General features: G+C 38.7%; 1 protein-coding gene across 1 annotated transcript in view; it reads left to right on the top strand.

The window, feature by feature from the left end:
• Nucleotides 1-7687: 7687 nt before the first annotated feature.
• MYBPC3 (myosin binding protein C3) overlaps nucleotides 7688-16569 on the top strand; it is a gene marked incomplete at both ends in the record, with an annotated part of 57218 nt that continues 48336 nt past the window's right edge. Inside the window, one exon of the mRNA XM_080618319.1 lies at nucleotides 7688-7712. Coding sequence (XP_080474445.1) covers nucleotides 7688-7712 — 25 coding nt within the window. The remainder of the gene's footprint in view (nucleotides 7713-16569) is intronic.

The raw sequence follows: 16569 nt of genomic DNA, 5'->3' as shown, positions 1-16569 counted from the left end.
ATTGCCCTGGCTGTACAGAGTGAGAATCTGCTAATAATAATTTACAGAGATCATACATAGTTTTTAATTCTGCCCCATCAAAGAGAGTTTTAGATATTCCTAGATCTGAGCTGCTACTCACCAGCATCAGACTGATCTGCAGTTAAAGGTGCTATCATTTGGTTTTGCCTGACTGTCTGCCTTTATAAAATCCCCCAAACTTAATGGAAAATACATATATGTATTCTAATAGATTTACTGGTGGGGTTTTTTGTTTCTGTCTTCATTAAATTTTGTCCGTAGCCTCATCTTGCGATTCACACACTGCCAGTCTTATAGTCTGTGTCTTCATTTTTCAATACAGCAGGGCTTATACTTATATAAGTATAACTTATATATAACTTATTATAAGGTTTTTTTGCTGCAGTAAACCTGTCTCAGTTTACCTTTTCTGTTTGTGTCCCTTAATCTCTTTTCCTTTCTTAATTTATTTCTATTTTTTTTCCCTAATTCAAATCTCTGCACAATAAAAGTCACTTCATAATCATCAAGCTTAATTCAAGATATAGTGCCAACTTCAGAACTAGTACATCATGTGACAGTTTAGTTTTAATGGCACCCTAATTTTGTTTATCTGCACACTGTAAATTCATAGCAGAGCCTTTATCACTGATGACAATACAATAAGTGTTTTTATTTTGAGAAAGCCCAGAACAATATCTTCTCCATGGGAATCCCACTCTTATGTATTTAAAATGTGTGTATTTCTGCTAAAAAAGACTACGATATGACACAGGCTACAGCGCACTCTGGGTACCAATTCCAAGAGTTTGCATTTATTTCTAACTTTGTGTGCTGACTTGCTATCTCTCCACCTTTCTTTATTCTAAGCACTACTCAAACCAGATATACATAATTTCACATAACCATATACCTAAACCAATAAAAATGCAAAGTTTTTAATAAACAAAGCTACTGAAATGAACCCACTAATCTCATCCTACAGTCAAGTAGACAAAGAGCTTTGCTCTTTGAAGCAACTGTAACATAGCTAAAACTTCACCAAGTGTCACCTAACAAATTTAGATGTTGTAGTTCAGTTGGCTCAGTTGAGCTTGTGGTATGAGGGAGGTCTGCACATAACCCAAGGCACCAGAGCCCTATCCCAAGAGCAGGAAAATGTGAACTTTTTCCAAAGAACACGAAAATAGCTGCAGGTATTTCTCATTTTCTCACTGTAACTCATATGTGTCTGCTTTAGTCCCATTTATTTCTCTCACAATACCTCACATCACCACACAGGATCACAGAGTAACTTTGGTTGGAAGGGACCTTCAGAGGTCATCTCATCCAAGACCCTGCTCATAGCAGGCCAATTAGATCAGGTTTCTCAGGACAAGGTTTCCATCCATTCTCTGTTTCTTTCCATTCTCTCCACTCATACAGCCACATCCCCCTTCTTCATGCCTTCAGTTCCCCACAGTGTTACTTTTTACTACTGGGGAGCCAAAGCAGTACGTGAGAATAAGCAGAGTAGTCTATGGGTAAGAGGGGAATGAGGATGTGGTAGAGCAGATAAGGTTTAGCAGGAGGTGGTGGAGGAGAAGGAAGGGTGGGAGGAGATGCTGGGGAGACCAAGGTTATGCAAAGGATTGGGGAAGCGGCTTTGTGGTAGGAAGGAATGCAGTTTCTGGGCTTTAAGAGCTCCCCCTGAGCTTTTGTTTTAACTCCCCAGCAGCAGAGTAGCACTGCTCTTCATATGAGAAGCCTTTTGACCACTAACACCTTTGTGCAGAATGCTCCCATGCCTCTGCCTTATGCAAAGTGAAGAATGTTTGGGTGCTGAGCTGGGCATTTGCGTAAACAAATCAGTTTGGGTTTCTTTTAGATATAACTCATTTTCTAAGGTTTGAGTGTTTGCTTTTAGAAACCTAATACTAGAACTCTTCTTTAGACATTCCCTCTTCCACGTTTTCCAACACACCAACACTCTGTTCCTTTCTCGGTCAGCCCGTTATCCACTTCAAGCTCTTTGTTCAGCTGTTCTCCATCTCTAGACTCAGCCACCAGTTGCCTCCATATTTAGTAGATCCCAGTTGCTTTATTCTCGCATCAGCTTTCAGTATTTTCCTGGCTGGTCTTATTTCTTCCTCTCAGACTGATTTTTCTCACATGTGCCTCAAGTGAGCTTCTCTTTATGCCTAAGATTCTCACTTCCAATATGTTTGTCCAGCCATTTATAGTTTTCCTATCCCACATCCTCTTACAGTTTCAGTCTTATCACCCATTGACTCCCAGTTCTCTTCTGTCCCTCCCATTTCAACCAGAGCTCCCCATTCTTGTCCTTTGAGGCTCTATTTCTATCCCCTCACAAACTCTACCCTCAATTTTCTTCTCCCCACCGTACCCTTGAATCATATATTCTTATTTCCTTGTCCCACTCCACTTGGTGTGTTCCCTTCTCTCTCTGAAGGTCCAATTCTTTGCCCCCCACAACTCTCCCCTCCATTTTGTATGGACCTGAAGGAGATGCTATGAGCACAGAACATACACGCTGTTTGCTCTTAGTTCAAGTGTATGGATTCAGCCCAAACCCCATAGTAGCCAATAGATAAATGCAGAGAATATTCTGCTGACCCCTACACCAGACTCAATTGACACAGTGAAAACTTCCCGAGAGGATAAAATCTAGAAAGTTCTCACTGAGCATATGTAGACTGCATTTTTTCCTATAGTCTAGAATATGGAGCAACTCAGGTTGGGTATCCTGAAGCCAGTTAAAGCAAGTTGACTATCAAACGTCCAGAAAGATCTCAAATACGGGGTGTAAAGTGTAGGGGTATAAAACGTCTGTGCAGACAGAAGCTCAAATAAGCAGGATCAGTGTTACCCAAATCTCATAAGTCCCTGAAAACTCAAGTTCTGCCAATGAGGCCAAGTGCCTTTGTACCACACGCCCCTGAGCTCTGTGTTCCAAAAGCACAAATGAAACAGTCTGCGGGGTTTCATGGTGTGCAGCACTTCAGTGAATGACTCCTGCTGGGCCCGTGCTCTGCACAGAGCCAGCTCAGCTACCCCACCTTCATACTAGCAAACTTGCAGTCCGTGGAACTGAGAGTGAATTATACTGCCTTGTCCTCAGAAACTGCCGAATTGTAGAGGTGATACTTTCACAAAGCAAAACTAAGAGGCAGACACACAAATAAACAAAGACAGAGACAAGAAATCAAATGGCACAACAGAAACTAAAAGCAAAAAAAGCCCAAAGTAGAAAAGTAATATATATAGATTTTCCACCTGGATAGCTACATTTGGGCAAGTTGTAACCACCTAAAAATATAGCCTTTTAATAGAAGTCAGAGAGTCATATCAGAAAGAGGTGCTTTAAGTTTGTCTATAAATAATAAATTGTCAGGGTTTTCTGCATAAATCATGCTGCAGCTATCCAAAATCAGGAAGATAGATGACACGCCTGTCACTGCAGGGCACCTATTACTGTCATTTTTGAACCTGACTTTGAACTTCATGATGAAAGCCACTGTTTGAGGCATAGAACAATTTAAGGCTTGCAAGATGATTCCTGTGACAGGGAAGGACACCCTTTCCCTTCTCATTCACTTCTTTAGCAACGCTGCAGAGAGATGTATTACGTGTTGTTTCACTGTGCTTGTGTACCAGTTCCATTTGAATATAGGATGAAAGTTCAGACACTTTCTATACAGTTGTGTAGTGTTGTGCTGCATTGGTAAGTAGGTGTCACAATCCACTACACATCTATTTTGGGCCAGTGTAGCCCTCACTATCATATATTTAATTTGCATAGCAGTTTTGTTATTAAAAGTGTCTAACTAAATAAATAAATTATATGTAGAAAATGCTAGAACAAGCTTTACTATTACAACAATGCTGCCACCTGGTAACCAGAGGTGTAATAGCAGAGAAAACATTCATTTTGTTCTGCCTCCAACATGCAGATAGATTTAAAATGGTACTTTAAATCACATTTAAAATCACAAAAGCTGCAAAGCTATAACCGGTATAGGGTCATTTCCCTACATCAGATTAAATTCTCGTGGCTCTGTTTCATTGTGGGGAAGCAATAATTCACACCCTTCCCAGATTAAACTTGATTCTGAATCCTGGAAAGTATCTATGGCGAATAACCAGCTAAGGGACTGACTCACTGCAGTACTTGAATTAAATATGCCGGATTTTGAGCACATAAGTAGTCGTGTTAAGTCCATGTTTAAAGTTATCCATGTTCTCCGGTAGGTTGCTGAATTAAAACTATGCCACTAAATGTTTAAAGAAAAAATCAAATTGACAGTGAGAAAGATATGGAATCCAGAAAATGAAATCCTGAGAAAAGAGATCCAAAGAAAATAAGATGGCAGGTGTTTTCATGAAAAGGAAAATGCTACAACCACATTAAATAAGGATTATTTATGGAAGCAGAGAAAAAAAAACACATACAAAGGTTGGGAAACAAAATGCATTGGGAAAAGCTTCCCAGGCACTTATGATAATCCATAAGTCTAAAATAGTTTCTAAGTATCTGTGAGAAATAAACAGGAGAGAATGCAAAGCAGAATACTTTTATTTACGTGATCCCAGCAGGCACTGCTGAGATGAACTCCTGCATGCTGTACTCCCTACATTAATAAAGAAATACAGAGCATACTGTCTAGCTTTCCTTTCTAATAGAGAGTGCAAATGCTTCCTCATCTTCTTATATATTTTTAGTGACCTGTTATTTTATCATAGTAGGTTTTGTGGATTAGCACAAACTTCTTTCAAATTCACTAGGAAATGCTGGCTTATAGACAGTTACTGGGCTACTACCCTCAAACAACACCCTTAAAATTCAGTCTAATGAATGATGGTATATCCTTTGAATGGCAAACATGGTTTAGATCATCCCATAAATTTCCAGATAAATCATGCAGTGGCAGAATGAACATTTGCCCTGGAAGGAAGCAGGACCCTTCCATCACCGTCCAAGTGACCTCTTACAGACACATCATTGTCAGACACATGCCTGACAACTTTACAGACAAATACCTGACAAAAAGAAAGAGGCAAATAAAGGAAAATGCTTCCATATGTAATGTTGGGTTTAAAAGTGGTTTAATGTAGATTTACACAGCTGTGGCTTTTGGCCTAAATAAATTAGAGGTGCTGTGACAAAGGCATAGAAACAAACAACATTCAGACACTGAATAGAAATTTCTGTTCTCTGAGAACAAGAGGATATTAAAATTTGAAATTGGAAACTACAGAATCAATAATGGAAGTCCTATTTTTACAATGTGTATGTCAACAGTAGAATCACCATTATTGGAAGGTATTGAGTCCAAGGAGTTAATGTCATTTTAGAAAGAAATGAGTATGTAAGTGAATCAATAATACTGAGAGTTCCAAGGACTTTGAAGAAATATTTAGGATGTACTTAAGCCATTACCTATTAGCATCCAGAGTAAGTTCTGTGTTAAACATGTATTATCATATATTGAATTATCCCAAGGTTCTCAGTTCTTGCTTTGAAGCCCCTTCTACTTGACACTCTCAGAGGACAAATGCAAGCTTGGAGTATAGGATAAATACTACATGCATAAAAACCTCCCAGCACAGCATATTGGCTTTCAGTAAACATAATTATTTGCTAAAAGATGAGTGAGGGAGGCTGAAGTAGCAAAACTCGGTTCTTGGAGCAAAATGATTCCTGAGGAAGATCAGTATATTCTGATGGCATTTAAAAGAGATTCATTTGTTAAAATACTGCAGAAGTGACTTCTAGTCATAGAATCATTGAATGGTTTGGGTTGGAAAGGACCTTAAGATCATCTAGTTCCAACCCCTTGCCATGTGCAGGGACACCTCACACTAGACCATGTCACCCATTATTTCAACGACACATACTAGAGAGGCAACTAAGCTGAGAAGCGTGGCTCGGATCACAGTCCATCTCTGGATAGTCTGCACACATTGTCTTTTTTTCCTCTGCGCTAGCTCTGCCTCCTGTGGCCTCTACTGTCAAGGGTTGCAGGGAGACAACTCTCTTCCCAGAAGGCACACGGATGTAGTTCTACCAGTGTTTGGGATCTGCTCTGGAGAGAAGAGGGAATTAATGGCAGCTCTGTAACAGGGAGAAACATTGAAGAAGGTAATAAGGATCTTCGCTAGTTGAGTGACAGATTTTTCATACTGTGGGACTCCAGCCCTTTGAAAGAGTTCAAGCCAAAGCAAGTAGCTGAGATTTCCTGACTCCTAGTGAAATGCCTCAGATACAGGAAAGTAGGTCAAAACCATATCAGGCTAACCTGCGCTCCACTAGAAACAGAGGCAAAGGAAAATGTACATAGATCATATCCTGCCCATCTTTCTCACTCATCTGAAAAATAATGAGGAAGTATTTGGGCCTAAATCAGAAGAGGTAGCAGCAGTCATTCTTGCATGTTCACATTTGTCCTATCAGTCTACCCAAAGAGTCAGATGTGAAAAACAGACACAAAGTACAGTGACTGATGGGCTGCGTGCACATTTGTCTATTCCGAGTTCCCTGCCAAAAGCAGAAATCCTTTAGATTGAGGTTTTTACAGGCTAGTAAAACTGGAAAACCTGAAAACTCCATTGTTTTTAGAGGAGTTTTTCAATACTAGTGGTAGCTAAAATGTGCTAAGTGGTTGGCATACAGAGTTGCTCTGATGAAGCTCAAAACTCAAAATAAGGCAGACAAAAGTGGCATGAAAGGGATATACCACCAGGTCAAAAAAGGGAGGATTGTCCACACTTACTATTTTGACATATGCTAAATGTATGAATAAATAAGAAGCAATGACTGGAGCATGAAATGGAAATACCAATGTAACTTTGTACTGAGATTTCCCCCAGGTCTTTTCGATATAATTAAGTAGAATTAAAACTTTTGGAGGTATCAAATAGAACCTTAGAACCATTTTTTAAATGGTATCTAAAAGAAAAAATAGAAAGACTTGCTGGTTTGCACTACATGCTGAGGATCAAGTGGGTGGATGGGGAGGGAGGACTGAAACTATTTAAATAATGTCATGCTTCCTAGTTGTGACTGCAAATGTCAGTAATGTGTGTCTGAAAAAGAAAGCTCTCTCCTGAAGGTTCACATTCAATTCTACACAGTCTTCAGTAGAAGAGAGCAAAAAAGAAACAAGAAAAAACCTCTTTGAGGGCTGATCAAAATCCAACCCAATTATAATAACAAAGACTGAAACAGGTCACAAGAATGCAAGCAGATTCATTATCAGAGTAAGTACAGAACCAACATGCAGAAGATGTAACTATCAGATCTACTTGGTGAATGTGCTGTAAAGATGGCAGTGTAGGAATTCTTAATGCAAGCCATTATGTGAAGCTGGAAAATGTACAGTACACATGTGCAACATCATACTGTGCTCTGGTTTATACCAGCAGCCCAGTGGTAGCCAGACTTGGGTGGTTTGAGCTCTCTGGCTCCTGGAACTTGGCTATATTTATCCCAGTTGATGTAGCCCGTCAAGTGTGTTGATAAGGTGCCGTAGTTGACAACGGTGGGGGATCAAAGGGGAGGAGCAGGATGAGGGCTTTCACCAAGTGTTTCTTTAGGGGGTCTCAAAAGCCCTGCACTCTCATTCCTGTTTGACTTGAACCCTGCTTTCTAGAAACAACTGGGAGCTTCTTCAGAAACAAAGTGAAGATGCCAGAGCCTGCAAAGAAAACAGGTAAGGATCAGAAATGACAGACAAAACCTAACAAAGCTTGACAGGGAAAAATGTGAGAAGCTTTTTTACATCAGAGAAATGAGATGGCTCAGTGAAAAAAAGCAAAAAAGAGAGGAAAAAGAGATTGTTATTTTATGAAGTTATAAATGCAAGGGATGCTGAGTGATCTTGCAGAGAAATCAGTAACTAGCTTGGTAACCCTTAGCCACAGAATTTTCTCAGGAGATTGTGGATGAGGAAAGAATAGAGATGAAACGCATTTAATTCTCAGATTCTTTGCATTTCTCATTTCCTTTCCCAGTCAACTTTAGGACTCTTGTACTTGACTCTTAGACAGCTTGTCTCTGTTGGTCAGTTAGGCAGCGTAAGCCTTTCCTGCTTCTGTTCGGTTTGTTCGGGATATTTTCCCTGATAATTTTGAGGAAGTGTTATTAGCAAATTGTTTTAGCATTTGTTGTTAGTGAAATCCTTGTAAAAATGAAATCAAATGGCACCTGTTTGGAGTTTATTCTTTCTAGTTCTTCCAGCCAGTGACAGTAGAGCTCTAGGGAAAAAAGGATATGTTGTACTATAAAGAATATGTGTATTTCTTTTCACTCACCCTCATCCATTCTTTCCCCTTGAGCCAGAAGATAACCAACCATTTTCAGAGAGCCAAGATCACAGAGCCCAGTGCAAGTTCTGCCCCACTAGAAAAACATCAGGAAAAGATTGCAGATTTAGTTCTAATTTAACATTGAGAAATAAGGGATCACTTATAGCCTGCTCACATAGGAAAGAAGGGGAGGACTAGTTTGGGGTATAAGGTGCAATGAATCTGTCTGTCTTAGGAGAAGGAAGAGAGCCTGCGAAGTAGAGGTAGGGAGAGCTGAGGTCATGATACCTGTGTGTGGGTAGAGGAAGCTCTCTCAGAACACTTTGTGCCCACAACTAAGCTGGGAAAAAAACTTGTCAGAAGCTGAAGTTACGATTGTTTGCCAAGTGTGCACATACCCATCACACAGGGCTGCAGAAAATTGTACTACATCTGGGATTTTTCACTTTTGGAGCTCTCAGTCCACTGATGCCAGTGCACACCCAGAATCACTGTTACCTGATTGCACAGTACAAGATGCATGCTTTTTTAACAACATGCAATTTCCAGAGTTAATAATAGCTGCTTTTACTTATAGTTTGTGAACAGTCTCCTGTTGGACTGGTCAATGGGAAAGTCTCTTATGGTCACAACAACAAAAGAAGAACTTCTTAAGAAGAACTTTCATTTTGGCCAAAATATTTGGAATCGGCCACTGCCAGAGGCAGAGCACAAATCCAGCCCTTATCTCCCATTAAGAACTGCAAAGCACTAAAGCACAATTAAATCCAACAAGATTCTTACTGTTTCTTCTAGATGATAACTCTAAAGCAACAGTGGTGTCACCAAGCCTTCAATTTTATCACAACATCTTAAAGCTGCAGTTTCTGAAATCAGATGGAAATAGAATCATATATAAAAAAGAATACCAGACCTTGTAACAGTAGAGAAAACCTTGAAAATATAAACTGTAAAAGTTCAACGATTATCCCCAAAATAAGACATTCATAATCATATTTTATTTTTGAAGTCACATGATTTTTGAGATTTATTGAAACGTCTAATGCTTGTGATTGACAATGCTGGCAAAAAGAAATATGACAAGTAGGCAAAATTTTATCACTGAGGCATTAGGACTTGATTTGTAATGGTTTAGCTGCCTTTAAATTGGTATTTTTAGCCTCTGTGGATGAAAGGCAAGTTCTCTGTTTGTGAAGATGCCCACCTATGCTAGCTAATGGTGAAGAGAAATCCTATTCCATCTTATTTCCCCGGGGAAATCTAATAGGTGTCTAATATCACTGGTCCTACACAATCCCTACAAACAAAGCAGCCCAAACACTGTGATTATCACAGCAGGCGGAGGAAAAGATCTTATTACCCACTCTGATGGAGAAAGAATCAGTCACATGTCCCATAACTTCTAGAGGGGCTCTACTCATTCTCCTAAGAGGCATTAATCCCTTTGGTTTTCTATTTCATGTTGTTTATACAGTTCAAGCCATTTCAAGATGGGAAAATGTTGAGTGCAATCACAGGAGGACTGAATAATCGTCTGATGATTCATACTTGGACAAATTACAATCCCTGTTGTCACATACGATACAGTTAGAATACTGAAGAACCTTAAGAGATCTTTCGTCTATGTTCCTGAAATGTAGGCATCTGGTGTATAGATAAAGGAAACTGTTTCATGCCAGAGAATGATCAGACAGATTCTGCCTATATCTGCTTTTTTAACAAACCTTTTAACATGTTAAAACCAAAACAAATCACAAAACCTAAACCAGTGAAGTAGATTTTCCAACAGACATTCTTTTACTTTAAACTGTCCAACTAAAACACATCAGGATGAGGCACTGCCCTATTTATTTACAGAATACCAAAGGAACCAAAGTCGTAGCTTTCCCCCCTCCAAGAGCAACTGGATTTAGACCTGCACCAATTTAGCATCAGAGCAAGCAATTAAGCGTTGAAAAGCATCTCTTGTTGCAGAAACTTTATGTTCTGCTCCCTTTGATTTAAACATTTTGTAGTTGATCTCTGTTCAAAGCTTTTTGGAAAGCTTTGATGGCTTTTTTTTTTTGTTGTGAAAATTCAGAAAGGTTAAAAAAAACCCCCAACCATTTCCCTAACAATATTTTGTGACATTATGAGGAAACAGCTGACCTTTTAAACACCAAATTTAGTAGATAAATGGGACTTAATGGGAAACAAGTGCATTGCTATATCTGGAAAAGGAGAAGTCTGGTATTACTCACCTTCTCTCTGAAAATCAGACCATTTTTATTCACATATTCTACACACTGAGAGGTCTAGATTTTGCAGTTCAGATTAGAAAATTTATCACTGGCCTATAAATAACCTGGTTTGTAAATACACAGAGGCTTTTGGCATTAATAATAATCAATGTTGCATAATGCAGAGTAAATTGTACAATTTCAGTTTCAATATAAACTCATCATTTTGTATTTGCAAGCACCTAGCACAGTAAAGCACTGCTCCATGATAATGAATTTCTATGCATTATAGTAATGCCAATATAAATAGTAATAATTCATATAGATATCTTTTCCTCTTTTGTTAGTTAAGATTCAGGGCAAACTGAACACTACTATCCCCATTTTACAGAAAGTGTGATGGATGCAGAGAGGTGACCCTGCTTAGTGAAACTATTCCTTGCCTGTTGCTCATGTTACAGGACTTTACAATCTCAGCTGCTGAAGCAGGCAAGGAATGGTAAGATTGAGCAGTTCAATAGCTTTTGGATCATGGAATGATTAAGCTTGTAATTGCAAGAAGCCACTTAGGTCCCGACCAAAGAATGCACAACATCTTTATATAGTTCCTCAGCAAGGAATTTACAAGCTGTGTTACTGAAGTCTGCTTATCCACAGTCTGGCTTTTAAGTCAATGGAAGAGCAAACGGTATAAAAGGAAAATTAGATGCCAAGTGTACATATTAAAGCAAAGATAAATTTTCAACATGTAGCCTTAACAAATTAAGGTATTCCAACAGATAATACTACTTTTGTAATATTAAATACATTGACCAGATATTTATTTTAATACCAAATACACAGAATGAGCAGTAAGATACCTCAGCTTTGTAGGAGAAAACCTGAGTGTGTTTTCTGATTACACTCATTGCAGATTTCTGCTGCAGTTCGTAGCATGTGCATTTAACCAGATACATTAGATTCTGCTAAAACATTTATACCATTACCACTTTTCATTTCAGAAAGGCAGAAATACCATCTGAAAGCCTTTATCTAACACACACTCTCCCTAACTACTTATCTCCCTCTCCTCATTGTACACATCACAAATAATGAATGCTGAAAAGCTGAAGTCAGAGCCACCACTGTGGAAAGCAGAATGAAGTAATGAAAAACCCAAACCAAAGAAAACCAACCAGCCAAACAAAAAACCAACAAGAAGATTGCTCTCCTCTATCATTTCATTGAGTTAAAATTAATCTTGGGGATCTACACTTCATCCTCACTTTCATTTCACAAAATTCAAACATACTTTGAAATTCAGTGGTTTTAGCGAAAGGTTTTCACCTAATGCTTGTGATTCTGAACAAGCCATGTTATTAAAAGAATGTGGCTATTAACTAAAATCATCTCAGTTATTTCAGCATTATTTTAATATACTCTCCATCTCCATGTTTTTTGCCAATAATCAAATAGGAATGTCTCTGCTGGCTTCTAATATTTATTCTTATTAGGGACAAAACTTAGTAGCTGTTACTAATGATTTGGTGCTGTACAAAGGTAATAGGAAACAGTCTCTGCCTCAAAACACTCACAAAATAAACACCCAGCAAATAGGTAGTTCAAGAAGAGAGCAAAGGAAATAACGATTAGTACAATAGTGACCTGAGTAGTAGCTTAGCTCTTTTCTAGACTTTTGTATAGGAGAATAAGAAAAAGTTTTGAAGCAGAATAGTAAACTAGGCTGCTGGTTTATGTTAGAAAGAGATTGCTTCAAAGCAGGTCAGAAAATAAGGGAGAAAACAGGAAAGTGCTAGCATGATGATTTGCCCAGGGTTGCCTCGGGTGTCATGGTTTAGTGTGGGGTGTCCCTGCCCATGGCAGGGGGGCTGGAACTAGATGATCTTAAGGTCCTTTCCAACCCTAACTATTCTATGATTCTATGATTCTATGATTTAGTAAATGGCAGCAGTAGGAAGCCAGAACACTAGTTTTATTATTTTATTTAGGAGAAAAGTGATGGAAAATATTATTTTTAGAACTTAAATGATTTCATTCTAGTTCAATTTGGCCAAAAGCAAATGTGTTTTATATTCCTTCATCCTCCTGATTGAAAGACTTTATTAATCAATTACTATCAAAATGCAATCTGATCATGGATCTCCAAACAGAGCTTTCTGTTACTAACTGATGAAGCTGTAGCTCATGCAACATACATAATTGTATGGCTGATGTGTACACTGTCAGGTGTTACAGGACTTTTAAAGGATGAGTGCTGCAAGCAAGTTGTTGTAGCAGCAACATTAGCCACCACAAAGTTTTCTGCAAGACTGCAGACCACATGCAGCCTGCTTCCTGTTCTGCCTGGGGTAGGAACTTGCTGGTTTACATTGCTCAGAAGTTATATGAAGTTCTTTGCATTACAGAAGCTAGAAGTCATTAGGAGTGTCAGGGATATCAGAAGTGAAGTGTTGAAAAGTGGCTCCAGCCTCATTTTCTTTCATTAGCTCCACATCACTCTTAGAATCATAGAATCATAGAATAGTTAGGGTTGGAAAGGACCTTGAGATCATCCAGTTCCAACCCCCTGCCATGGGCAGGGACACCCCACACTAAACCATGTCACCCAAGGCCTCATCCAACCTGGCCTTGAACACCGCCAAGGATGGAGCATTCACAACCTCCCTGGGCAACCCATTCCAGTGCCTCACCACCCTCACAGTAAAGAATTTCTTCCTTATTATATCCAATCTAAACTTCCCCTGTTTAAGTTTGAACCCATTACCCCTTGTTAAACTCTCCCCATGTTAAACTCTCCACAGCAATTACAATTCCATCCTCACTGAACACACACACACAGAGCATACTTATCACTCTCCCTCCCTTCAATAATTCCTGTCATCATCAGCACTGGTAACTCATGTGCATTCTCCAGAATTGCTATAGAATGTTAGTACTAATGTCACCTTCCTCTCCCTTTGTGTTGGGTGGGTTAGAATTTACTGGAAAGCAGAGTTATCAAAGTGGGTGGCATAGGACATGGCCTACTCAGTCGTCAGGTGTCTCAGCCCAATGGCATGTTCAATAGGAGTCTGGATAAATGTGTGATAGTGCCTGACAGGCACAAGGGCTACAAGACAGTCCACAACATCACATGAAAGGTGTCGCAGCCACTGAGTTTTCCACAGCCTGATGGTGGTGGTCGTATCAAAGAGTGTTTTGAGTACAGGATGTATATATGGAACCCAGAGGGGAGTATCTGGGTAGAAGCCAAATGTTGAAGTGAGAGACTGCCAAATGGGTAATGTGTTTCTGATAAAGCAGGCGAAAGTGAGGTTTTCATATAGACAAGAAGTTTAGAATGGTAGTAATTTAGGAATATTCCTAATGAGGAAATGGCTGGATTAGTTGGAGTAACTGCACAAGAAACAAAAACAACAGACTCTGCTGGTGAACTTAGATTTATGTGTTACTTAAAGTAGCAGCCACAATGAAGGAGAGAGGGAATACCTGATCTCTCATTCTTCTTTCTTCTATTAAGCAGCTCATTTTTCCTGCAGAAGGAAGAATGATGGCATTCTCTTCACATGATTGTTCAGCAAACTCTCTTCTGCAACAATGAAATTTCCTGTAAAATCTCCAGCTGTACATTGCTACTTGTCCTTTACAAATACAGAGAGTGAAAGATGAAAGGGAATACAGATGGACACAGACACACACTGCTTTGGACACTGTCACTCACTGACTCTCAATCTCAAGTACAGGAAAATGACTCTTAGAGTGTCTTTTCCCTGTGGAAAAGTGGGTTCTTAACAACTGCTCCAGCAGACCTGTGTTCCCATGGAGGGGATCTTGGGGCTTTCCCATTTAACGCATTAGTAGAAGTGTTCAAAATAATTTTTAGTTGGAACTGAAATTAGTCTTTTGGCAGGAAAGGGAGAGAGGAAATATAAAAAAGACAAGGAGACCTACTTGTAACTTCTACATATGTATTTAGATTTCCCCAAAGTCAGAAATAGTATGTGGTGGTGGAGATTTCTCACTGTGCACGTAGTTCTGGCCAACAATCTGTTTCTGTTGAGTCATCTAAAGTAAATGTAAGAAACTTAATAACTTTGCAGCGTGTGCAGCAGATCAGAGAGTTACTTCCAAGTACGCATGTCTTGAAAGCCTGCCATTTGTAGGCTGGAACCTTTACAGGCCACATTGTTGTTAAGTAATTAATATATTTATAGATTCTTTTGTGCTAAAATGGAAGAGCAATGATAATAGCACTCGGAGACAAAAAACATGCCTCTTTGCTGCTTTATCTCTAGCACCACAGGGAAAGGAGCCAGGCAGTAGGTATTTCAAGAGTGGGCTCCAGAACAGATCTGGCTGCCCACTGTGCAGTATCCTGGCCACCTTTTGAACTGTGTACATCAAACCTTATGTCTGCAGTAACTCTTCTGCAGTTATACACAATACACTGCATCAAAGTATACCCTGCTACATTATTTACTGAGGTGCAATACTATATCAAAAGATGTGGAACTTGTAACAGGCACTGGAGCATTACACTGCAGTAGGCAGCAGTATAGTATACACTGCAAATGTGTATTTACAAAATGCATTTACATTTTGTACATTGCATATACAATGAAAATGCAAATCCACTGAGCTCAATTAATTTATGCAGTCTGAAGACATGCTACAGGAATAGAGAGTTTGTGCAATGATCAGATGGTACTATTAGCAATATAATATTTATACGAACTAAAGCACCTTCTTGAACATGAATATAAACTATTTCTTTAAGATATTTTCATGCCATGTTCCCGTCATTTTTGTAAAGCAGAACCAAAAGTTTAAAGCTAATTATAACCATTGTTGTGGTGTTTGGAATAGTTCTTATTGCTGTCCAAGTAGGAGAGCCATAGATAATTTGCCACAGATGTAACAGGTATAATTATATCTGATGGAATTACTAATAGTTTATAAAAGCCTGGTTATGGAGCTGTAAGCCAATAAAAAGATGACAAAATGGTGCATGAAAAACATCCAGTGTATGAATCAGAATGTTAATTGCTGGTATTTTTATACATGAACATAGTTTATGGCAATTAGTGAAAAGAGAACAAATATCAGAAAGACCAGAACATGAGCATAAAATGAAAAACTTGTTTAAAGTTGAAGAAATCTAAATAAATAAATCACGGTAAAGAAATTAATAAAATTAGTTACCTTATTGAAATCTAATCTTGAGAAAGATTAGGCTATTCATGGACAACATCACAATATATTGCTTGCTTTCCAAAGTTCAGCTACTTTGATTACTTATGACCTAAAGCATCATATGGTTTATGCTTGCTCACCTTACATATTAATAATTTCATTCATTCTCATTATAACCCTTATAAGTGCTTCTTGACACATAGAGAAAATATTTTGATTTACCTTGTAAGTAATTAGAAAACTAGTTGTTGTAGAGTTCTGCGTAGGCAAGTAGTTTAACTTCCAATGCTGAGTTAAACATTTGAATGCAAACCACTGTTCATATTATTTAGCTAGTATAAACTTACAAAGGCCATCATAGGAATGTGCACTAAAATATTGAGCAGTCAAAACAGAAGGATTAAAGATGAACCATTCATTCATTGTTCTATATTAGGTCACACATTACTGCACAAACTGCAATATTGTTGGAGGAACAGATCCTGGTCCTGTTTAACAACTGTATTAAGCAACTGTTAGGACCGAATTAATATTTCTAAATAAAACTGCATGGCAAATCATTGTAGACAGTTTGATACGTAAGAATACACCTCATGCCATGTTGTTGTAGATCAAAACATTCATTCATGAAAAATCAGAGTTCATTTTGGGGGGAAAGAATGAGAAAGATGGACAGGGAGATAAGCTCGCTATCCACTTCATTTTCTTTCATGACAATATGGTGAAGATGTGACATCCCAGATACAGAACTCGATAAATTCAAAGAAAATTCACAACTTCTCTGTAGAAAGTGTTGTAATGTATATCTTACATGGGCAGATGGGAGAGCAAGGAGACAGCTGTTGCAGCC

Source organism: Psittacula echo (assembly GCF_963264785.1).
Source record: "Psittacula echo genome assembly, chromosome: 5".
NCBI lineage: Eukaryota > Metazoa > Chordata > Aves > Psittaciformes > Psittacidae > Psittacula > Psittacula echo.
This window is presented reverse-complemented; position numbering and strand designations above follow the sequence as displayed.